Source organism: Alosa pseudoharengus, unplaced genomic scaffold (genome assembly GCF_046254945.1).
Source record: "Alosa pseudoharengus isolate Yale_2024_CS ecotype anadromous, Long Island Sound unplaced genomic scaffold, YU_APseudo_1.1 YU_APseudo_1.1_scf_19, whole genome shotgun sequence".
Classification (NCBI taxonomy): domain Eukaryota; kingdom Metazoa; phylum Chordata; class Actinopteri; order Clupeiformes; family Clupeidae; genus Alosa; species Alosa pseudoharengus.
In genome coordinates, this window is record NW_027468657.1 from 6,111,358 (window position 1) to 6,138,072 (window position 26,715).

Below are 26,715 nucleotides of genomic sequence, written 5' to 3' on the forward strand. Positions count from 1 at the left end.
CCAGCCAACGTGAATCGGGCTGTCAGTTAATAGGCCTATCGTGAATATTTGTATTGTTATTTAAGGCACGAGCGCATCTGTGAGGCCAAGCCTCACCAAGTAGCCCGTTTGTTTACAACTAACATTACATTTAATTAAACTGCTTATAGGCTATGCCGAAATAGTTTCAACATTTTGAATATCAGTGTCAGGTGAATTAGGAAATGCCTTATGGCTGAAAGCTGCTTGGGATCCCCCCTGTCAAGCTATAACCATACAAAAAGTTAAAAACAGATGACATGATGCGCATCACTGACATAATGCGCAAATAATATAGCCTAGATATTCCAATATATTCGAATACATGTGTTTATTTTAGAGGGGATATTCGAACGTCATTTTTGAGCAATTTTGACAGCCCTAGTCCACTGTAGGCTACGCCAATCGTCTATTAACACCTTCCACCTAACCCCGGTGAGTGGGGGTCGCTATAATGCGTGTGAAATAGCACCATTGAGTAGCCTATGCGAAATAGCCTTAAAATCGTTCCGGTGTTGTGTGCCTTCTGGTTTCTCCACCTACTGGTTTCCTTGTGCGTGCATGCGCTGCAGCAGTTGTCAGACATTCACAAACAAGTTGTTTTAGGCGGTTTGAAGTCGCTTTTCATACGCCATGAGCGCTCGGCTACATTACAGCCACTCGGACAAAAGACATGTAAAAAATATAGCCGCAAGCGGCAATGGCGGGCCCGAGCACCTGCGGGCCGCAACCCGTGACATGTCGGAATCCAACAAAGCACCGACGTGGTGCGTTTGCGAAATGTGCATATTAGATGTGTGTGCTATTTGTTTTTGCATTTTATTTTCTGGCACATTTACTTGCTTGGCCAGGTGGGGGCGCAATGAAAGGCAGGCCCATTGGATGTCATCATAATCATAATATATATTAACCTGAGAAATTTCAGACTATTCATTTTAAGCAAAGAACATTTCTGATGCATTTTTGGTTGGCCAGATGGTGGCGCTATGTTAGGCATTGAAATTACACATGTGAATATCATCACAATAATGATATCCAAAATGTTTGTAAACTTTCAGATCAATCACTTAAGGTATTGTCCATTTCTGGCACATTTCCTGCTTGACCAGGTGGTGGCGCTATGCCAGGCAGGCCCATTGGGTGTCTGGATATCATCATAATCATAATATCTATTAACCTGAGAAGTTTCAGACCATTTATTCAAAGCATAGAGCATTTCTGGCACATTTCCTGCTTGGCCAGATGGTGGCGCTATGCTAGGCCTGTGAATTACGCATGTGAATATCATCACAATAATGATATCCAATATTTTATAAAGTTTCAGATCGATCAATCACTTAAGGCATTTTCCATTTCTGGCACATTTCCTGCTTGGCCAGGTGGTGGCGCTATGCCAGGCAGGCCCATTGGGTGTCTGGATATCATCATAATCATGATATCTATTAACCTGAGAAGTTTCAGACCATTCATTCAATGCACTGTGATTATATGACACATTTCCAGTTTATATGGTGAGATATTAAAATCATGACATATTACAACATATCAAAAATCCCTTCGCAATTTAACATCAGCGACATCTTGGCATAATATTCGCCAAATTTCAAAGGAATCTGACAAACCGTCTAGGAGGAGTATGTTCAAATTGATCATGTGACATCAGTGTAAATGTCATTCTTTCTGTTGCCAGGTGGTGGCGCTATGCCAAACATGCATTATGGGCATGTGAATATTATCATTAACATGGTCTTCAATGACCTGTGAAATTTAAAACATTTCAAGCCATGCATGGTGAATTATGACACATTTATTGTTTATGTGGAAGGGTATTAAAATTAATAATTTCGCCATTTCGTCAAATTACAACATATCAAAAAAAGACTTCACAATTTACAATCAGGAACATCTCGGCATCATGTATACCAACTTTGACATGAATCAGATCAACCGTGTAGGAGGAGTATGTTAAAATTGATCATGTCCACAACGCACAAAATCTCAATTACCTCACTTCCTGTGGGCGTGGCTAATGACATGTTAATACAAAAGTTGTTTGGTTTTGGGAGTTACATACACCCACCAAATTTGGTGTGTGTATCTAAAACTATATGCCAACCACAAGTCACAGTGACATAAGGGGGCGCTATGGAGTTCCTTGCCAACGCCCGGTGCCAAGCTTTTATCCCTGTCTATTCACTGTATCACTTGATGTGTGTGCCAAATTTCATGCGTTTTCACCCATGGGAAGCACCTCTTTTGGGATCACAATTCAGCACATATTTCATCACATTAGTCTGCACAAAATCCCAAATATCTCACTTCCTGTTGGGCGTGGCTAATGCATTGTACATAGGAAAGTTGTTCATCTTGGAGAGATACAGACACCTACCAAATTTGGTGTGTGTAGCTGAAATTATATGCCAACCACGGGATCAGTCACCTAAGGAGGCGTAAGGGGGCGCTAGCGAGTCCCTGGGCCATGCCCGGGGCCAAGCTTTTGTACCTAGCTGCTTTGTGTGACACCTGATGTGTGTGTCAAATTTCAAGACTTTTCGTTCATGTTAACCACCTCAAAATATATGCCAACCACGAGATCAGTCACCTAAGGGGGCGCTAGCGAGACCCTGGGCCACGCCCGGAGTCAAACTCTTGTACATAACTGCGATGCGTGACACTTGACGTGTGTGCCACATTTCAAGAATTTTTGCCAATGTTAACCACTTCAAAAACAGGAAAGCAAAAAAGTAGAATAATGAATAATAATAATAATAATAATAATAATCCTTACAAAAACAATAGGGCCTTGCGCCCTTCGGTGCTCGGGCCCTAAATATATGTTTTGAAAACTAGCATTAAACTGGATTCGATCCCGCAAAAGCAACACACGCGTGACTCTCTCCATCCTGATTCCCTACTCTTTGAGCCAACTAATATGTTACACGAATCAATTAACTATTGTAGGCTACCATTAATTAATAACGTAGGCAACACCCAGGTAACATGTTGTCCAGGCTATCTGAAACAAGGGGTTGCCTCTCATCTACAACAACTGGTTACCTTGGGCTGCTACAGTCGTCAGTGCACTGTGCACAGTAGGCCTATGCTACTCTTTGTGGTTGATCAACTAAAAATAAAAGATGTATTTGGTGATGACGTTATTGTAGGCCTAGTAGACCTAAATTCTGAGAAATTAAATGGTACGAGAAACTATCTACATAGCGCACCAGACCGCCATGTCTTCAAGGGTTGAATGAAGGGAGTTTGCAAAAATTAGTGTATTTTTCAAGTCAATAAACATTCTTAATTTTCGAATGTCTTTGTCAGGGAACATCTGACTTTTAAAAAACATAGGCCTGGTAGTCGCTCAGACAAGGAGTTATAAGATAAAGGCAATACCATTTGTGTCACCAAATGCAGTTCAGTGAATTAGCAAGATACCATCAGAAGGCAACAATCATAAAGCACAGTGCGCGCATAAAGCTGTCTGCGTGTTGTAGGCTAGATTTGCGTGAGTTCTTTCTATCTGCTTTACTTTTGTGAGTTGCGACCACCTAGGCTATGTTATAGACGTTCTATGAGGTACCAGTGTTTAGCTGTGTCACAAAACAATAAGCTTTGTCAGACTACTTTTAAAATGATATTAAGGGCTATATACATTTTAAACATTCGGGGCTGAAGAACCGACAAAGCCTTGCGTTAATTCTTCAGGTGGGAAGTGTCAGGAATTTTCATACGAGAGACGCTCTCATTGGTGGTTATATGAAGTAGGGAATTGACAGCAACATATCCAATGACATTATGAGAGATGCTGAATTTAACATAAACTGTGATGTTTGATTTTAAATGAATGTAAATTTAGCCGGGATTGTAAGCTGGCACACGTGGGTGCTCAATGTTTTCAGTGGGTGCCCGAGAGACGGAGCACCCACGGTATCGGCGCCTATGACAAGCGTATCTCGCGGTTGCATCTATTAAAAACAAACATGCAATGTGAACGTCTGGGATTGGGGAGAGCACTAAATGCTCTTCTGAATAAGCATGAAGTCAAGCCTTTAAATGAAAAACACTCTTTAATAATCAAAGAAATAAACGCTAATCGTAAATACTCGAAAATAGTTATCCACACTGGCACTAATGACGTCCAATTGCGTCAATCGGAGATCACCATACAAAACTTTATCTCCGTGTGCAGGTTCGCGCAACAGATGTCTGACTCTGTAACTTTCTCTGGACCCATACCCATTAAAAGAGGTGATGAAATGCTCAGCAGAATTTCGGACCTCAACCGATGGCTGTCAAAGTGGTGTGCCAATAACAATGTGGGCTTCATAGATAACTTTAGCTCCTTCTGGGGGAAACCTGGACTGTTGAAAAGAGACGGTATCCATCCCACATGGGAGGGTACTGCCCTCCTTTCAAGGAACACGTCACTTAACCGAGGCTAGTTCCTGACGAACCAGAGATCCAGGAAGCAGAGATAAGGTCTTACACAGATCTCTGCCGTCCTAACAGTCACCCAGGTATACAGGGCATACAAGGCCAAATAGAGAGGGTGTCTGTACCAAGACTGTCAACTCTTACTCGAACAACTAGGGGAATTATTCGTAGAAATCTTATTACGATAAAAACTTCTTCGGTGAAGCAAATTCCTCCAAAAACGCAACTTACACTTGCTTTACTTAATATTCGATCACTGTCAAGTAAAACTGCCTTGGTTAATGAAATTATTACTGACAATCATATAGATGTTATGTGTCTGGCTTAACCTGGCTTAAACCAGATTAATACCTTCCATTAAATGAGTCTACACCTCCCTCACATTTGAATTTTCATGTACCACGCCACACTGGCAGGGGAGGTGGAGTAGCTACAATCTATCTATCAATCTAGTCTTCTCACATCTCCCAAGCTCACACACAAGTTTAAATCTTTTGAAGTTCTAGTCCTCAATTTTTTACCGCCAGACTGGAAAACTGATCAGCCTGTAACTGTGGTCACATTGTACAGACCCCCTGGCCCCTACACTGAATTCTTAGAGGAATTTTCTGATTTCCTTTCCACTTTAACTATCCAAACAGAAAAAATACTTATATTGGGTGATTTTAATATTCATATGGATAATGTGCACGATTGTCTCACAATTGCATTTCAATCCCTAATTGACCATGTCGGGTTCTGCCAAAATGTTAATTCACCCACGCACCGACATAACCATACTATTGATCTAGTCTTGTCATACGGCATAAACATAGAGCAGTTAACAATCTTGCCACAACACCCGACCTTAACTGAACACCATCTAATTACTTTTACAATGACATTACAACATGCAGTACCTAATTTAGCTGAATACTACAGCCGCGGCTTATCTGAAAAAACTAATGCAGACTTTCTAGAAAAAATTTCGCTTACGCTTGCCCCATTCCGGACTCATGCGGTAGGCCTATCAGAAGGCCCATTCTTTAATCCAGCCGAGGTCGACTTGTTAACTGATAATGTGATGAATTCATTATGCTCAACCCTTGATTCAGTAGCACCACTCAAAAAGAGAATGAGAAAACAAGTAAGGTGTGCTCCATGGTATACCACACAGACAAAAACACTCAAACAAACAGCGCGTAAACTTGAACAAAAATGCCGTACCACTAAATTGGAAGTTTTTCGCCAAGCATGGAAAGATAGCCTTATCACCTACAAAAAAGCACTCAACGAGGCCAAGTCAACTTACTACTCCTCGCTGATCGAAGAAAACAAAAACAATACAAAATTTCTCTTTACCACAATCTCCCGCCTGACGAAGAGCCACACCGAAGTAACAGAATCTATCCCTATTTGCCTAAACAGTAATGACTTAATGAACTTTTTCAATGACAAAATTGAAACAATTACAGATAAGATTAATATCCAGTCAGTCTCACCAAATATTCATACTCCATTGCTGAACGGTAGCGAAAACATAATTGAATCACAGATGAGACGAACAACGTTGAATTCATTTACACCTATTGACATATTAGACCTCACTTCCACAATCTCTTCATCAAAATCTACAACTAGTCTACTAGATCCTATTCCTACTCATCTTCTGAAGACTGCTCTCCCTTTCTTGGATAATGCTTTGCTCCAGATTATAAATAACTCACTGCTATCAGGCCATGTACCACAGTCGTTTAAGTTATCCCTCAAAAAGCCTACCCTTGACCCTAACAACCTGGCCAACTATAGGTCTATATCTAATCTCCCTTTTTTGTCAAAAATACTAGAAAAAATAGTGTCGAAACAAATTGGTACCTTCTTGCATATAAATAAAATCCAAGAATTATATCAGTCTGGTTTCAGAGCTCACCACAGCACTGAATCAGCCTTAGTTCAAGTTTTTAATGACCTCCTCATCGCTGCCGATAATGGACATATATCAATATTGGTCCTCCTGGTCCTCAGTGCTGCCTTTGACACCATAGACCACAACATACTACTCCACAGGCTTGAACATTCGATAGGCATTAAAGACTCAGCACTCGCTTGGTTTAGATCATACCTTTCTAACCGCAGACAATTTGTACAGGTTCACAATGAACCATCTACCCAGACTATGGTAAAATATGGGGTGCCTCAAGGCTCAGTACTAGGGCCCCTGTTATTTTCTCTCTATATGCTTCCTCTAGGCTCAGAAATTAGGAAACATGGCATTAAATTTCATTCTTATGCAGACGATACGCAACTATACCTTTTCATAAAACCTGACGAATTGACTCTGTTAGCCAAACTTGACACATGTATACGAGATATAAAGACATGGATGACAAACAATTTCCTGCTTTTGAACTCCGATAAAACAGAAGTCATGGTTTTAGGTCCTAAAAAGATGAGGGATATCCTATCCTCATCACAGGCTACATTTACTGATCTCCGACTATCCTCATCCACATGTGTTAAAAATCTAGGAGTTACAATTGACCAAGACCTATCACTAAGTAATCACATAAAACAGATTACCAAAACTTCATTTTATCATTTAAGGAACATTTCAAAGATAAGGAAGTCTTTATCCCTACCAGACGCTGAGAAATTAATCCATGCTTTTGTCACCTCAAGGATTGATTATTGCAATGCTCTATACACTGGCTGCAATAACACCTGTCTAAAGAGCTTACAGCTTATACAAAATGCAGTTGCTCGCACACTCACTAGAACTAAAAAATATGAACATATTTCCCCTATCCTGGCATCTCTACACTGGCTGCCTGTTAGAAGTCGCATTGACTTCAAAATATTACTTCTAACATACAAAGCCATTAATGGCCAGGCACCAGAAAATATTAAAGATCTCCTAGTCCCATACAACCCACCCAGACCGCTACGATCACAGAATACTGGCCTTCTTGTAATTCCAAGAATCTCAAAAACTACAGTAGGAGGCAGAGCTTTCAGCTATCGCGCACCCCTCCTTTGGAATAATCTTTCTACCTCAATTCGACTAGCAGACACCCTCCCTATTTTTAAGTCTAGACTTAAAACATACCTCTTTACTGCCTCCCATAGTTAGGTATGGTGCGTGGAAGTTCACCCACCTCAGGGTTTTTTGGAATGGACCACCCTCGTGTGACTGGCACCCCAGTCACGCGTGCGATGGTGGTCACTGACCATACCTGCGCTGGTGTCGACTACCCCTCACCATGCCTTAGTTATGCTGCTATAGCATAGTGCTGTCATGGACTTTTCATGTGTCACGCCGTACAACCCCCCCCTCTCCTCTCCCCCCTTCTCTCTCTCTCTCTCTCAACTCTCCCTCTCTTGCCTATTCCCACCATGGTATACTGTAACAATATATAGTACTACTGATTACTTATTGACATTAACCATTTTGATTTTCAGTAATACTAACCCACTCTACATCTCTCTTTCTTCCCCCTTACTGTACCTCACTTGTGAGGTATATCATCACCAGTCATCAACCATCCGTGTGTTGGCCCTCCTCTCACCCATCTCACCTGAAGTCCCATCCTCGACTGCCCTATTACTGCCCCCTATCTGGACTCCTGGCCCGTACAGCCTAGCGACCCACCACCAGCCTATGACAACTCTGCCCAGATTACTGGCCCGTCTGCCAACCCACCACATGCCCCTCGACAACTCCCTTCCCCTGGACAATTCCAACGCTGGACTATTGAACTTTCTGTCACTAAATCAGGAATAATGAATTACCATAACGGATACGTAATCATCCCACCTCTTGTAACTTTCAGCTCAAGTGCTTTTAACACCATGTCTTATTCTCTACACCCGACTATCATATGCATTTGTCATGTATACAGCACCTTACTGTCATGTACTGACCCTAGGCAGATGGGTCAGGCCCTTGAGTCGTGGATCTGCTCGAGGTTTCTTCCTATATATATCTCCAATTCTAGGGAGTTTTTCCTCGCCCCTGTTACCCATGGGCCTCTCTCTTGCTTTTCTTTTCTTTCCTTCTTTCTCTGATTGCCTACATTCTGTAAAGCGCCATGATACATGTGTTGTTTTGGCGCTCTATAAGCACAATAAATTGAATAAATTGAAATTGAAGTAAACTTGTGACCATCAAAAATAGTTTTAACAGGACGTAACAGGAAGGCATTTGGCTGAGCAACGGCGGTTAATATGCTCTATATTTTGTACACATTATGTCTGTCTATCATCGTTGCACTCAGAAAAAACCAGAATGTTTAATTTGTCCTGCGTTTCTTCTACGGCTGCAAACGGGATTCACTCGCCGTTAACCAAATATTTCTTTATTAGGGCAGGGCAGGCATATTTCTGGCTATTAAATTATTTCTAAACCAGTCTGCTAAAGTCTGTAGTGAAGTCTGTGTAGGGTTTTCCAGCTCCATTTCTTTTTACAAGACACCCTGCTCACTTGAGACCTCTGCCGGTTGTTGCAGCGTCGTTGTAGCGTCACTGGAAAAATACAAATTAAAGTTGCGTGATCCCGCGCGCGGACCGCAAGGGAAGCTGGCCAAGTCGAAGCACTGCCAACTGTAGGTGATAAAGCTATATGTACATTAAAAGTAAAGTGAAGCATCACCGCACACTGGTGGGATTTTTTTGCTGGTTTATTTTTTTTTATTTTCAGGTTCACTCGCTATATGTACATATTGTTAAGGCCAGACTAGCTTATTTTGTAGTTTGTTCTTTAGGTCTTTTGAAGCACTGCTGAACCAGAAACTACAAGCATAGTCAAAGTGGCACTGTTAAAGCACCTGATAGTGTTTCCATGGCTCTTTGATCAACAATATTTGAAATATACATTCATAATATTTTATTGGGAGAGCACACAAAAATAGTTGTACCTATTGTCATGTCACCAATTGAGGAAGATCCCTTACACTGTAGTGTGCTTTCTTTACCCATATGTGTATACAGATAGTGTATATTGTTATCATTAATGGGGTATTGTTACAATATCAAGAACCTTATACATACACATTTACAGTTCAGGCTGGTCATTAAGTTAAAGTTGACTAGTTGGTGAATATCATCGGAGAGTGCCATTCAGTCCATACAATGTCCACACATTTTGGTCTTAATGTTCTATTGTTTTTATGTATTATCAAAAATAGTAGACACTCAAGTTGTAGAATATCAAATATACACAGGAGAGATGTTAAATTCCTAGTGCTATAGGTTGGAGATTTCAAACAGCGCCCAATAAACTATTCACTGTCAAAACTAAAGTCACTAACAAATCACAAATCACTAGCAAAAACATCACCAGCCTTCAAGAGCATTTCACTGGGGTTATCAAGCAGGCACCTTCCTTCATAGGTGTTTCATTGAATTAAGCCCACAGTACCTCCAGAAGGCTCACTAGTGGTATCTGGTGTCCTAGACCCACCCCCATGATGGGTTCTCTGCCAACAACTACCACCAAATTATTTGGTCGTCTTCATTGCTGTGGCCGTTAATGATCAAACCGCAATCCCTTAAGTGTAACTCTCGCCAAAATGATACCTAGAGTCTTTTTGTGAATGTACCCAAGTCAAACTTTCATTTAAAAGCATAATTACGCATTTTGCTTTCATTTAAAAGCAAATGCCCTTTTGAATGGGAGACGTAGGGGCACTACTTTTTTCATCAAAATCACTATTTTTAAAACACTAAGAAGACTCGACACAACATGAAACTTTGATCGAGGTATCACCAGTGTCTCTACACATGAACTCGAGCATTGAAAACATTGTTTGTGTACACAGAGTTTACTAAAAGAAAGGTTTTGAAAAACAGCTTAAAAAGACCCTAGGTTGCATTTTGGCGAGAATTACGCTTTAATGCAGGCACCGACCAGTCCTTCTTGTTGCTGTGGCCATTTATAATCCATTCAGCAACATATACAAACAAAATGCAAACCCTTGATGAAGGCAACTCTTCAGCCAATTTTGCCACTTTTGTAACATTTACCTTTAGTTTAGTTTAGTTTTAGTTTACCGTTGTGGATGACGCGTGTAAACAACAAGTGTTCTTTCGGGTATGATAATCAGCTCCTCTAATGCTTAGGGTACGTTTTGACAAGCATATAAATTTACCTTGTTCTTATCTGAAATGACTCCTCTACCTTTGCTGCTTCCATCCTTTCTGATTTTGTTGTGTAAAAAAACATTGTATATGATGGCATTGAAGTCTTGAGTTAGTGAATTGGTTCCATTCTTTGTTGGTAACCAAATAGCCTACATTTGTAATCGCTGCGTATGTGCATTCTCTCTCCTGCAGATTTGCGTTCTGTAGCCAAGTGCGTAATATTGCAAAAGTTGAAAAAATTAATTATTGTACAGAAAAGAAATAGCCTACTGTCACACTGTCAGTTAATTGGCTACAGTGCAGTGAAGAGTTTGGAAAGTGAAGTTATGATAGGGCAACTTGGAGCTTTATGAAAATAATTTACGAACCATGGGCCATGACCATGAAGCTTCTAGGGCTGTCACTTTACGTTCGAAAATCGATTGCACAATCGATTGGACCAACCAACACAAGTTTCGAAAACTAAAATAGGGAATCGATTTTAACCAAATATGTACACTATTCATTTTAAACGAATTAAACAAATGAAAAAGATAGATGTAACAAAACTCAGGAACAAGCAGAAAAATAACAAAGAATTCCGAAGTGCAGTAAGCATTGCGAAAGCTAAAAAGAAAATTCCCACCAATTTTACGCACCGGAAACAGCTTTTTCAATCGGCTGCTGTGCTGCTGTAACCTGACCCTAGCCAGATGAATTTCGCTCTGCCTAGCTCCACTCATCCATCTGGAACCGATCCATTGAAATGTTGCTTCAGAAGGCTGGACCTAATCAAAAAATGCTTGCATATGATTGAATAAGCCACTTGTCCGTCATCTATTGACGTGCTACTTCAACCACTCTCATCGAAGCCAACCCGTGACGCTGATAACAGTCTCACAGTCGCTTCTACGCTATGTCACATCTATGAAACTCCCGCCCTGCGTCCTGATTCGCTAAACCATGGTTGGAGAAATCACTCTCAATGGAAGAGGTTCCAGATGGATGTGAGTGAAGCTAGGCGAAGCTAAGCGGAACGACATTCATCTGGCTAGGGCCAGGTTAGTGCTGCTGGTGTTTTGCCAAAAAATTGAGGACAACACGATCAACCTGTGCGACATGAGAGATACGAGTGATAGGCCCTAATAACTTTTGGGTATATCAAACTATGGAGAAGGACAAAGCGGTATGCAAACTGTGCAGTCGTGAGTTCTACATAGGCGAAATTTGTTTGACATTTCTAATTGTAAACGCAGCCACGTTGAAGCCTGCAGTAATGTTTTTCACTGAAGTTATGGCAGTCCACTCTGCTTATTGTTTTTCGAGAATGTTGCACTCCTGTTTGTCATTGTGCGCGAAACTTCACGCCGTGCGTCTTCAAGCGCCCCCTTTACGTTTGTCCTAATGCCTGTTAGTTGAAACGTCTTTAGACATGAAAATCGATTTTACAATCGATTCAATGAACAATTATGTCTCAAGAATCGAACAGGATTTTTTCACAAAAGTGACAGCCCTAGAAGCTTTTATTTCTTGCAGCTGTTAAAACGGGAGGTTACTTAACGTAACTGTAGTTCTCTGAGAATATGAGTGAGGTATCTCACTATGGGAAGCGCCCTCTGGCGTGACCAACCACGGAAGAACCTATTTCACCACGTCTGTCTATAGACAGACCAATTGCAGCCCAGGGGCGGAGCCCCTACGCTGCCCCTTTATATTCGGCTGCACAACCCTCTTCGCTCATTCTCTGGCATGCTTTCTCCCGTGCAGTTATGCAAAACGGGCGTATTGGTGAGATACCTCACTCATATTCTCAGAGAACCACAGTTACATTAAGGCGAGACACGGCAGGTGAAAACATCGTTTTTTCATGCACTGGTCAATTTCGAGATTTTGAGCTAGTCTGTTACCTTAGCATGTATTCTATCACACTACTACAACAAAAAAGTCCGATTTACACATTTAGGTGTTTATTTCATTATATTGTGTCTACTCGCGCCTGTATATTTATCCTAAATTCAGCAAAAGTTAGCATTCTAACCTTGCATGCACTCCCGCGACTGTGACCCAAAACATATCGTGTGTAGTACTGTTGGAAAGCTCTGTTTTTCCTGTTTCACGCTATGTGATCCATATATGGACACTTCCTTTGTATCAGCAACCAATCGCGAAAGTTCAAAGACGAGTCTAGGCTGAGAACGGAATCTCATTGGCTGTCTTTCAAGGCTGTTTTCTCAAAACGAGTTTCCTCTCCCACTCTGAGCAAGGAAACTCCACTTCAGAAGCACTTACATACACCAAACTTTCTAGACTTATGCCTAACTATATTTCGAAGATATTTACAGAGGGGTTTGTTGATATATTATTCCTAGCCTGACTTACATGACATTTTATGCCTAAAAACATGGCAAAAATCGATTTTTTAGGGCTATTGACATTATATTCTGATTTACAGGATAACTAAAGTAGATATTCATAAATCCCTCTGTAAATTTTTCAACATCTATTATCTGAACACAATGAAAACATAATTTTGAACCTGGCTGTATCCAATGCTCAGGTTTCTTGTTTTAAAATGTATGCAAATTAGCGCATATTTAAATAGATAATGCCTAATTTGCATATGTAAACATAAAATTACAGAAAACTTGTAATACATTTTTTTCTCATATTAATGTAAGTAATCAACTGGGTAAGTTTCATAGTGATATCTGCTTGTTAAAAATTTTACCCTATTCACCTGTAGTGTCTCGCCTTAAGTAACCTCCCGTTCTCTGTCGAACTTTCGTTCGGTATCTTACTATGGGAAGATATATACAACTCCCGTATTGCATGCCTTCCGAAGCAAAAAGAGTTTGATATGATGAGCTCTGAGGGTTCATTTCACTCGTCTGCGGTCCCCACACTAAGCACTGTATGCACCAGAGTCGGTGCCGTTACATCCAGCCTATAATAACAAATAAATGTGTCTGGGTTTGTCCAGCAGCCCGCTGCACATATATCCTGAACAGAAATTCCTCGGAAAAATTCCCAAGAAGTGCCCATGCCCCGAGTAGAATGTGCTCTAAGTTGCTCGGGAGGCTGAACGCCCCGGCTTCATACGCCAACTTAATTGCGTTAACTAGCCAGTGAGAGACACGTTGCGTTGAGATGGGTTTCCATGTGTGGGGAGGTGCCCATGACACAACGTCAGTCTCAACGTTACTGCTGTCAGATCCTCGTTAAACTTCATACACATCGGGTGAATCGAAAGTGCATGCAGTTCGCTCACTCTCTTTGCTGAGACCAAAGCCAAAAGCAAAGTTGTCTTCAGTGTGAGGTATTTCATATCGATGCTATCCAAAGGCTCGAAAGGGGCTTCTGAGAGAGCTTTCGGGACCATGGGCAGGTCCCAAGATGGCATTGTAGGCTTCGGTGGCGGACGTAAACGCCGTACAACTTTCATGAACTGCTTAACCAGTGGATGGCAACCCACCGAGAGTTTGCCGAACCCAACATGACAAGCAGATATAGCGACTTTAAGGCGAAACACTACAGGTGAATAGGGTAAAATTTTTAACAAGCAGATATCACTATGAAACTTACCCAGTTAATTACTTACATTAATATGAGAAAAAAATGTATTACAAGTTTTCTGTAATTTAATGTTTGCATATGCAAATTAGGCATTGTCTAATTAAATATGCGCTAATTTGCATACATTTTAAAACAAGAAACCTGAGCATTGGATACAGCCAGGTTCAAAATTATGTTTTCATTGTGTTCAGATAATAGATGTTGAAAAATGTACAGAGGGATTTATGAATATCTACTTTAGTTATCCTGTAAATCAGAATATAATGTCAATAGCCCTAAAAAATCGATTTTTGCCATGTTTTTAGGCATAAAATGTCATGTAAGTCAGGCTAGGAATAATATATCAACAAACCCCTCTGTAAATATCTTCGAAATATAGTTAGGCATAAGTCTAGAAAGTTTGGTGTATGTAAGTGCTTCTGAAGTGGAGTTTCCTTGCTCAGAGTGGGAGAGGAAACTCGTTTTGAGAAAACAGCCTTGAAAGACAGCCAATGAGAATCCGTTCTCAGCCTAGACTCGTCTTTGAACTTTCGCGATTGGTTGCTGATACAAAGGAAGTGTCCATATATGGATCGCATAGCGTGAAACAGGAAAAACAGAGCTTTCCAACAGTACTACACACGATATGTTTTGGGTCACAGTCGCGGGAGTGCATGCAAGGTTAGAATGCTAACTTTTGCTGAATTTAGGATAAATATACAGGCGCGAGTAGACACAATATAATGAAATAAACACCTAAATGTGTAAATCGGACTTTTTTGTTGTAGTAGTGTGATAGAATACATGCTAAGGTAACAGACTAGCTCCAAATCTCGAAATTGAACGATGTTTTCACCTGCCGTGTCTCGCCTTAATAGTAGTGAAGGCTTTTCCTTTGTCTAAAAGTCCTTGCAAAAAACACAACAGTAACTGAGCACTGGAAAGGGATGGCCTCCCTGTCCACACACCAATTTTCAAACACACGCCATTTACAGTCGTAAAGTGTTTGCGTTGATGGGGCTCTGGCACTTTGAATAGTGGCAATGACTTCGGGAGGAAGACCGGCAGCATTCAGGTTTAACCGCTGACGGGCCAGTGCCAGGCGATCTGGCCTGGGATGTAGAATTTGTCCCTGAGCCTGAGATAGTATGTCTCTGTGGAGAGGGAGAGGCCAGGGTTCTCCGGCTAGCATCTGGCTGATATCCGCTAACCACAACTTCCCGGGCCAATTTGAGGCTACTAACAGGAGAGATAGTCTGTGCTCTCTTACTCTGGCGAGTGTCGGAGAAATTAGGCCTAGTGGTGGGAATGTGTAAAGGAGCGCATTTGGTCACGGTTGTGTCAGCACATCCACACCCAGCGGTGCATCTGCGTCTTTGAGAGAAAAGAATAGTGGCCATTGAGCGTTTTCGTGCGAGGTGAAGAGATCTATGGTAACCTTGCCGTATATCTCCCAGATCTGACTGACAACTTGGAGATGGAGTCTCTATTCTCCGTAAAGGGGATTTCCCCTTGAGAGAAGGTCCGCCCCGGTGTTCATGATTCCTGGAACATGCATCGCTCGTAGCGAGCTGATCCTGGTGCTGCTCCAAAGAATCAGTCTGCACGCAAGCTTGTGAAGTTGAAGGGAGCGAGTCCCTCCCTGGCGATTGATATAAGCCACTACGGTTGTATTGTCTGTCCTGATTAGGACATGGCAACCGTGCAGGTATTGGAAAAAAGTTCCAGCACTAGGAACACTGCCAACAGTTCTAGAAGTGTATGTGTTTCTCTTGAAGCCATGCTGGCCGGGTCCCGTTGGCAGATCTGCCCTCGTGGACTGCACCCCATCTCGTGAGGGATGCATCCGTCGTGACTACCTTTCTCTCGTACACAACTCCCAGGGGAGAGCCTGTTCTGAGTGTCTGCGGGTTTTTCCACCAGTTGAGTGCTGTGAGGCACACTGGTGATATTTTCACTATGCGTCTGAGATGTCTCCGGGGACATAATCGCAGGGACGCTACCCACCTTTGAAATGGGTAGCAAACGGGATCACGGCCGTTGATGAGGCCATCAGTCCCAGTAAACGGAGGCATGTTCTGAAGGAAACAGTTTTGTTCCTGCGGAACAGGGAGAGGCATTGGTGAAACGCTTTGATTCGCTTCTCGGACAGAGGTCGCACGAAAAGAGAGAATCGATCTGAATGCCCAGATATTCTATTCTCTGAGAAGGAGATAGATGACTCTTGGTGTGATTGATGTTGAAACCCAAGCTCGATAGATGGCCTATGAGCGTTGCAGTGTGACGCTGCGCCTGTTCGCGCGTTGCAGCACACAGGAGATAGTCGTCCAGGAAAGTAGATATTCTGAGATCCGACTGTCTGAGGGGAGTCAGTGCTGCTTCTATAACTTTGGTAAATGTACGGGGGGCTAAACTTAACCCGTAGGGGACTGAGAGGTATTTGTAAACCCTTCCCTGAAAAGCAAATCTCAGGTATTTTCTGTGCTGGCTGAACACGCCAATATGCAGATATGCGCCGTGAAGATCACATGTAGTGAACCAGTCCCCGGGACGTATTGAAAGAAACAGAGTGCTGTACGTGAGCATTCTGAACATGAATTTTCTGAAGTGTTTGTTCAAAACTCTTAAGTCTAGAATCGGCCGTAGTGCCCCGCCTTTCTTGGTTACAAGAAAGTAGCGGGAGAAAAACCCTTTCTGGCTTTCTTGTATTGGCACTCTTCTGATCGCCCCTTTGCTCTATAAGGAGTGAGGAGGGATGTGGTGTTCAGGGCCCTTACAGCCAAAGCACAGGACTTGTACATTTTCTGGTACATGGAGGAGGTGAAGCGCTCCATTTTACCAGGGAGCATGAGCCCAGATGCAGTAAGCGTCGCCTTTGGGTTTAGGTGACGTGCTACAGAGGGCTCGACCACGTGCGGGCTGGAGAGCCCAAGCCCACTGATATCCCTTGACAGGTACACTGTGCGAAAAGGTTTTGTCCCAGTAGTGTGTGACCTCTTTCAGGCATGCAGGCAAAACTGGCAGCAGATGTTTGGCAGGAGGCAGTCGTGAGGGAAGCCTTTTGCCGTCGTAGAGATTCCTCTCCGCCCTAAGGGCCCCTGGGGAAGCTGGCCATTCCACTCCTAGCTTAGCCGTGGCCCGCTTACAAATTTCAACGAAGGTAAAATCCGTCGAAGTTTGAGGTTTCCTGCCCTGAGAGCTAGCCGGGCGGGAGGTTTCAGTGCGGAGAAAAGCACCCTCCTCGTCCTCCTCTTGGTCATTGTGGAGGATGTTGGAGATCATGTCTTCATCCTCCTCCTCCATGTCGGTTGCAGCTGCACCGGCATCCTCCAGCAGGTGGTCCTCGAATGCCAGCGGTGGCTGCGCACTAGGAGGATCCATCTCCATAAACTCGCCCCAGTCTCGAATTGGTGGCTGTTGGATGGTCTTTCTGGCGTTTTCTCCCAATTGGGAGTGGGCGTAAAGAGGAGGGTCGCCCTTTGAGGTCGCTGCAACACGGAGGCGAACTTTGGTGGACATGCCGCGGCAGTGGTCGCAACTGTCTGGATGCCCATGCACACAATGCACATAGCATATGGATCTCTTCCTGAAATCATGGCTCCGCAGGCAGCGAGGCAAGGGCGTGATGAAACATCCTTAACCTGATCCGCCATTCCACCGGTGGAGGCAGCCTTATTTTTTTATTTTTATTTTACTCGCCTTAACGCGTTAGCAAGTCCAGCAACGAAGCTGACTTAGTAGGTGCTAATGAAAGTGCTCAGTAAGTAGCAATCCAACGCAATCCTACGCGGGGACAGAACCTTGACAGCCTATCGATGGACAGTTCAGTAGGAAGTAGATGCTGAGGAAGATTGGTCTTCAAGGGGAAGAAAGCGAGAATGAGCGAAGAGGGTTGCGCGGCCGAATATAAAGGGGTGACGTAGGGGCTCCGCCCCTGCAATTGGTCTGGCTACAGACAGACGTGGTGCAAAAGGTGCTTCCGTGGTTGATCACACCAGAGGGCGCTTCCCATAGTGAGATACCGAACGAATGTTCGACAGAGAACACCCGCTAGATAAATAGCCACCGACATTCATTTTTGCAGTAAGCTACAGATTATAGGCTATAAGTTATTTGTCCACTAGGCCTATTGGCTAATTTATCAAACCAGTGGTTTCTCGTTCGTCCTCGCAAACTACAGGTAGTTCAGTAGAGAGCCATTGAATAAGCGATGCCAAGCAATTTCTATTATATAACACTTTTTGCGACATTCAGCAAATGTCTCCTCACCTAATGTAAGTTGTCCTCCATCTCAGTTGCATCAGTTAGGCCTATCTGATTTTGAAGGTTCTAAATATGACAATATGCTGCACTGTATCCTTCTGTGTATACAAAATGTAAAGTAAATATCCACCCTGTCGGGCCTAATTACCTTACCTTCTAATTATCTTCTTTCATAATTGCTTCTATAGCCTACTTGAATATGGAGATCATGTGCTCCATGGCTACCTCTGATCATTCAGAGTAATAGCCAATGAGGCCTACATCACTTTCAGTGCTCCATGATGGTTGAAATGATATGCATATTTAAGGGTAATGCAAAGATTTTGTATTTAATTACGTGTGCCCAACCGATTTGTGGGCCGCTTGGGCCAAAAATGCCAGTCCCGATTTTTGGTCCCAGTCCACCCCTGGTGGTGACATTATCCACTGCTCCACTATGTTCAAAATATTGTTTCTATATCATTATTGCTTCATAGAACATATAAATATACTTGAAACTTGTCCGCCAACTCCGATAGAGAAGGTCTGTACTTTACTACATCATACGGTCATTGTCAATTTACTTACAGCAGTTTCTGTAGTTTACAGTCTGGATTCTGTAATAAAGCAGAGATGTGCTTCACTCCTGAGTCTCCTACTTTATTCCCACTCAGATTCAGGTCTATCAGGTGGGAGGGGTTTGATGCCAGAGCTGAAGTCAGAGCAGCACAGTCCTCATCTGTTACACTGCAGTCATCAAGCCTGTATGGATATATTTGGGGTGAGACAAGGTGGATGGCAAAATTATGAAATGGCTGAAAATGGCTTTTCACCTGTCTACCGTCCTATATAAACTGTTAAAAGACTACTGTGTGCAATACAGACTTTGCGACCACACTTTCGCCTACATGCACCTTTTACTTATTTGTTTAAAGGGTGTAATTTTATTGCTGTGTATGTGTTTGTCTTGTTGGTGTCTTTGGTACTTTTTTAAGTGTGGGTATATTGTTACAGACCGTCACCACTCTTGGTCACGGTTTATTTATTCATTTTCAAAGCATGAATGAAAAAATTGTACATTACAAATACCGACCGTCATCACTCTTAAATGGTTTAGCCCAAGACTTAATTGGGTAATTGGTGAGCCTATTTAAAGGCGGGTCTATTTCACACTGGGGGGATAGACTGGAAACACAGGAGAACCAGGAAGACACACGGAAGAGCTAGAGAGCCAGAAATCAGGGAAGTCGTAGAGTTTAATGTTTGTTTGTTTTAGATTAGATTCAACTTTATTGTCATTTAGCAGAGTACAGGTACAGAGCCAATGAAACACAGTTGACATCCAACCAGAAGTGCAAAGAAGGATTAAATACCAAGTGCAGGTAGAGTATGGTTGTGTACAGGCGTGCCGGCGGCACGGGGGACGTGGGGGATATGTCCCCCGCAGTGCTGAAGAGACGGCCGTCGTCCCCCTCACTTTTGATAAGAAAAAAAAGCCTTATAGGTAGGCTATCTGAAGCCTGTTTGTCTACTAACAACCATCATAAAATAATCCAGGCTGCTTGCTTAGCATAAATCCTCAAATTATTGCTGGGGTCTTTTATTTAGCCTTTTTAGGCTGCGCAAAGCACAGCATCTTTATTTGGGGCAGGCTGGTATTTGAGGCAGGCTTTTTTATTATAGTGGATGGAATCCACTATCTTGAAATCTCCTGGCTTCTTCTTCTTATTATAGCCTTTTTTGCATTGCATGTAAATGCAATGGACTATTATCGCTGTTCTTCTTATTATTCTTCTTCCGACCAAATTCAACGTTTAATGCGACTGAAACCGCTGAACCGCCTGACCTCATTCAAAGACTCCTACAAAGCTCTTGTAACGGACAATCGTAGAATGTATTTTTCATATTTGTGAACTTTATACTTTTTGAGATATTTACGATAAAAGAGCAATAAAATCCCATAGACTTTACATTGACCGCCGTGGCGGCAACTTTTAGCATTATGACGTGACAGCTGCACCTGAAGGCAATCAACAGCTGGTCCGCTGCAATCTTTCTATCACTGGAGCTGTGAACGTGAATCTTCTGAACGTTTTGACCTGCCGTGATACTTTACTTGCTCGTAAAACTCTCCTCCAGAGGCACATTTCTCTAACTACAGACAAGGTAAGTGGTCAGATTTTTGGTATTTGACTCATTTATGTCGTCAAACATTATGTTATGTAGCATTCTACTATAGGTCTAGGCTATGTATGAAATGATAGGTCACAAGTAGCCAAACTCGGTAGTTCTAACGTTAGGGGAATAGTTAACGTTAGCACTTATAGGTCTACTATCCGTTGATATTTATTATGTAAGGAAAGTTATGAAACCCACCTAATCAACGTTAATAAGTCGTCACTTTAAATTGACCGGTTAGCTGTAGGTTTCGATAACGTTAGCTAACGACATTCAAACCTAACGTCGCTCCCAGCTGAGCACTGACGTTAACGTTACATTTGCTCACTAACCAGTAGCGTTATACTATCTGGCTCTTGATAACCTGTGGAAAGGGACCTGATGAAAACCTTACTGTTTGGAAACGGACCATATGACCAAAGTATTGTTAAAACACACTACAGAAGTTGAGGTATAACGTTTGTGCTGTCAACATAGCTACAGAGTATGTTTACTTGGCCTAGGCTACTCATTTCTGCATTATTCTGGCCTATAAATTAAAGCTTCCCAGTTGTTGTAGGCAACATCCTAAAGTAGGCCTACATCGTAATCTGTAGAACAAATGTGGATAACAGACCTAGCAAGCTGTAAGATATGTGTAGTTGGTTATCAAGATGCTTAATATCAGAATGGTCCATCCTTAAGACTCAGTTTATGATTATCAACAGCAACAACACACCCTTTGCCTACAAAGTGTTCTAAGCTGTTTACTTTAAACTGTTTGGCTGTCAACTATCCTTAAACAGAAATGAATAAAACACAAAATGTTGCTTTGTTTGCAGTGAAATACTATAGGCTAGTATATTTAACTACCATTACAGATTTATGGTGCAACAACCTCACTTAAATATCTAAGTTGTATTGAACAATTGTACACATTCCATGTTTTTGGTATAACTCTAACTTGTTTGCTTTTGTCTTTTAGGGACCAGACCAGTGTGGTGATGACCGTGTAATACATTATGTGTGTGCCTGTCTGTGTGCACATCCTGCCAACCATACATCGCTGACATTAACACTAACATTAATTCCTAAAAAACATGTGACCATATCTCAACATATCTGCACATACTTTTGAACTATAGACGTAGATCTGAGATCTACACTGAGACATTCTGAGTATTATATTGTTGCAGGAGGACTATGCCGACAACTATATGAAGCATGCATACATTTGAATCATGTGCTGTGACATCTGTGAAACTTAGCTGTGCTGTTAGACCTCTGTTTTTAGACCTGAGCTGTGCTGTGTGAAAATTAAGATTCTAACCTAAGTTCTGTCTAAAACTGATCATCTGAAGGGCTGAATCTTGTTCTTCAGTCTATATCACCGTCAAAAGTGACCTATTTATTACAATTAACTGAGACCTCTAGCTCTTGCTGCCATTTCAGAATTACCACTGATAAATAGATCTGTCTTAGGATAATATGATTGGCATTATCAAGTTCTGTATATATATATACACACACACAACTGTGTTTTTTTTTTTTTTTACTTCAAGCTTACATTGGTTGTTAAGTGTTTATTAGTGTATTCTGAGTATCATTCTGCTGTAGGCTATTAAAACAAAGAATGTTGATCAATATTGAATTAACAATTTATTTGTACTGACTGTCATATACTCTAAGCTAACATCTAATCAAGTAGGCCTAAATGGTTTTCAAGAATACTGGACACGTCTATGTAATCTGAATAATCATACTGTAAGTAATTTAATGTTATACACGGCAGCTTTTTTGCATTTACATGCAATGGTAATTCCCTGGAATTGCATTTTCTAGTTTCTTTTTACCCTTTTCAAGAATTAATGCGACTCTAACCGCTTAACGTACAGACATGTTGAAATAACCGTTTTGTAGGTCTGGAGTTGGACAACAGAGTAACTTTTTCAGATTTTCTTAAAAGTTTATACTTTTTGAGAAATAGGGGATTAAAAATGACAAAAAGCTATTTTTTCCCCCATAGACTTGTATGGCTGTGATGTCATAATGGCCTAAAGCCATGCCTAAAGCCAGCTGCGCTTGTTAAGCTCCCAGAGAATTTCCCGGGCTAATTAGAACACTGGCACAGGTCTCACCTGTGAATTCAACGGTCTCAGCTTCTAATGCATACAATCTGGGGCTCCCTAAAACTACACATCCCGTAATTAACTTGTGCGCATGCGCAGTAGCGTTCTCCTTGCCTCTGATTCCTACCGATTCTACAGGCACTGCTGCTGTCAAGCATCCTCTTGAAGAAAGTTTACGTTCTTGTTGTCTGGTTCGTCCAACAAACGACGACGAAACGGACGTTTTCCTACCACACCCAATGTAAGTTAAATATTTGTGTTTTGTATTTGAATGGAGTGTGTGAAGTCTGTTTAAAACGACTCGGCTAATCAAGTAAGCAAGCTGGCGTTAGCTTCAAACTTGTAGCTTAGCAACATAGTAAGTTCATGTTTCTAGGTTCGCGGTTGTGTGCAGTGGAGGCGGTAGCAGCTAGCTAAGCACTCAAATTGCCAGCTGACGAGGGAAATGGCAAACAATCACTGGCTGAAACTTGGCCTTCGTTTTGAACTACGTTTGTATGAGTGGCTCAATGAGTTAAATCTCCAGTTACAAGGCTAAGACAAGCACCTACCTCACCTAGCAGATCTAAGATTACTGCATTCAGGTATGGGACAGGCGCCTCGATAGCGACAGTATTATGCCTTTGAGAATTTGAGTGAAATCGCTGAAACGTCTGATTTAGAGCGATGAGGGACAGGTGGGGTTTAAAAATGCCTCCTTGATCTAAGTGGGGAATGAAAGAAAAAGTTTGAGAACCACTGGCGTAAAATAACTTGATTGTAGGCTTAGCTGTTAGTTTGTTGCTCAGTTGAACATATTTATCTAACAGCTGCCCTCCCCCCCCCTTCTATTTTTGTTAGGTGCCGCTTCACTCTGCCACTGAAGGATCAGGCTGACTGCAACTGCTATGGATGGCAGGAAAACACAGTACACACGAATTTCTAGATGAAGAGTGAATAAATGCACTTGCTTAACTGATAACAAGTTGTCAATGGTTATTTATGCAAGCTTGTGTAGCCTAAACAAGACATACCTAGGCCTAGCCAAATTTATCCTGGCTGTAGATAAAGCAGGATATGAATTTCCCAATATTTAGCCAGATTAGGCTAATAGTGGTTTACTGAGGTTTAATATCAATTGAAATACCACTGAAATCACGTTGATCTTTAGTTTGGTTGTAATTTCAACATTGTTTCAATATTCATTTTAGTGGAAATACCATTGAAATCCCATTGATCTGTAGTTAGAATTTCAACGTTGCTTTAATATTAATGAAGGGTGCAAAAGTGATATAGAAATATAGCTGCAAGCAGCAATGTGGGGGCCAAGCAGAAGTTCAGCAGGCCAGATTTGCCATGCAACTCAATGCCGTGGCATCAGGCATATAGCATTAAGCAGTCACAGCAAGTTCCATGCCAAACAACCCAAGATTGGCTGAGTTACAAGGTCAAGTTTCACATCAAAACATAACTGATTTTGTGTGGCTGAACCAGGGCTGAGTGTCACTGCCCCCTCACCCAGCCAACCCACCGCCGCAATCGCCCCTGCCCGTCCCACCCCGCCCCACCCTTGCACGCACGCATTAGAATTAACTGGATGGAACTCGCTGTCATCAGTTTCACATCAAAAATAAAAGATCGATTGAGATATGATCATGCTTGCTGTGATTTCAATGCCCCCATAGAGGTCAAAGGTCACCAAATTATTTGTGCATCATCAGGATGAACCAGACGGTTCTATGGGCTGCCATTGACTTCCATTGCAAAATAATGCACATCAGCAACTACTGGCCAAAATGCATTTTTGTCAATTACGGAGCCCCCCAGAGGTCAAATGTCACCAAATTTATTGAGCGTCCTCCCTATGGGGTCTGAGGTGCATGTACTAAGTTTGGTTTTGATACATGAAAGCATTGCTGAGATATGAAATCACTTCCTGTTTGGCGGCTTCGCCGCAAGTTTCGATTGGCTGTTACAGCCGAATGCTATTGTCAATCATTCCAAAAAGCGATGCACTGATAAGGCATGGTCTGAAAAAGGTCTCTGCCAATTTTGGTGAGGATCTGCTGAAATTTGTGACCTGCGAAAATTCGTACGTGTTTTTGATTAAATCCAATATGGCGTGCCGAATCAATTACGATGACATCACAAGTTGGCTTGGGTCGGCCTAAGAACCTCCAACAGTATTACCAGACACCACTAGTGCGTTTTAATTCTAAGCACAACTGCAGCTACAGGCCAAAAGGCATGTTTCTTAATTACAGCGCCCCCTAGAGGTCAAAGGTCACCAGATTTCTTGAGCGTCCCCCTGATTGGGTCCTGAGTCCATGTACTAAGTTTGGTTATGATAGATGAATGGGTTGCTGAGATATGAGCTCACTTCCTGTTTGGCGGCTTCGCCGCAAACTTCGATTGGCTGTTACGCGCGAACGGTTATAGTTCCGAAGACAAAACACCAGAACTTTTGTGAGGCTTGGTCTGAAGATCATGTGTGTCAAGTTTGGTGACGATCGGACAAAATTTGTGACCCGTGAAGTTTTAGTTTCACTTTCACTAAAATCCAATATGGCGGAAAATCCATCATGGCGGAAAATGACGTCATAGGGTGCGTTGAACTCGGCATGATCCAAGGAATCCAACGATACCTCATTTTTGACAATTGGGTCAACGGGTCAGAAGTTACGTGCGTGAACGCATGTCCAACTTTGGCCTGTTGGTGGCGCTAGAGCGCTCGGGGTGCGGACTTGAAACTTGGTGACATGAATCATTGGACTGTCTCCAATCAGTGTGCCAAATTTCAGAACTTTTTGCCAGACGGTTCTATGGGCTGCCATTGACTTCCATGGCGGAAGAAGGTATAATAATAAATATAGCTGCAAGCAGCAATGAGGGGGCCAAGCAGTATAGGCTGGAGTAGCCACGGTGACAAGATAGAACTCAGCAGACACCCGGGATCAACAGGGCTGAGTATTGCCACCGCCTCCGCCAGCCAGCCCCCCCCCACCTAATCACCCCAGCCCGTCCCACCTTGTCCTGCCCTGTCCAGCCCTGCCCTTGCACGCACGCATTAGAATTAACTGGATGGAACATGTTGTCATCAGTTTCACATCAAAAAATAAAAGATTGATATAACACATCAGCAACTACACATCAAAATGCAATATTGCTAATTGCAGCACCCCCTACAGGTCAAAGGTCACCAAATTTTTTGAGCGTCCTCCTAATGGGGTCATGAATATATGTAGTAAGTTTGGTTATAATACATGGCAGGGTTGCTGAGATATGAGCTCACTTCCTGTTTGGCGGCTTCGCCACCAATTTCGATTGGCTGTTACTGGCGAATGCTTTTGTCAATTGTTCCAGAGAGCAATATATTGATAGGTTATGGTCTAAAAATGGTCTGTGCCAATTTTGGTGAAGATCAGATGAAATTTGCGACCCGCGAAAACTTTTTGATGTTTTTGATTAAATCCAACATGACGGCCGAATCAATTACGATGACATCACAAGTTGTGCTGGGTCAGCCTAAGGACCTCCATCAGAATTACCTGACACCACTAGTGCATTTTAATTCTAAGGACAACAGCAGCTACAGGCCAAAAGGCATGTTTCTTAATTATAGCGCCCCCTAGAGGTCAAAGGTCACCAGATTTCTTGTGCGTCCCCCTGATTGGGTCCTGAGTCCATGTAGTAAGTTTGGTTATGATAGGTGAATGGGTTGCTGAGATATGAGCTCACTTCCTGTTTGGCGGCTTCGCCACATATTTCGATTGGCAGTTACGGGCAAACGGTTTGAGTTCCGAAGACAAAACACCACAACTTTTGTGAGGCTTGGTCTGATGATCATGTATGTCAAGTTTGGTGACGATCGGACAAAATTTGTGACCTGTGAAAAATTAGTTTCACTTTCACTAAAATCCAATATGGCGGAAAATCCATCATGGCGGAAAATGACGTCATAGGGTGCGTTGAACTCGGTCTGGTCCAAGGATTCCAACGGTAGCTCATTTTTCAAAATCGGATCAACAGGTCAAAAGTTACGTGCGTGAACGCACGTCCAACTTTGGCCTGTTGGTGGCGCTAGAGCCCTGGAGGTGCCGACATG

General features: G+C 42.4%; 1 protein-coding gene across 2 annotated transcripts in view; it reads right to left on the reverse strand.

Moving 5' to 3' along the window:
* Window positions 1–26,715, reverse strand: part of LOC143132185 (uncharacterized) — a 223,345-nt gene that overhangs the window by 125,254 nt on the left and 71,376 nt on the right. For both annotated transcript variants that reach the window (XM_076291544.1, XM_076291545.1), the window contains exon 21: window positions 18,934–19,107. In XM_076291544.1, coding sequence (XP_076147659.1) covers window positions 18,934–19,107 — 174 coding nt within the window. The remainder of the gene's footprint in view (window positions 1–18,933; window positions 19,108–26,715) is intronic.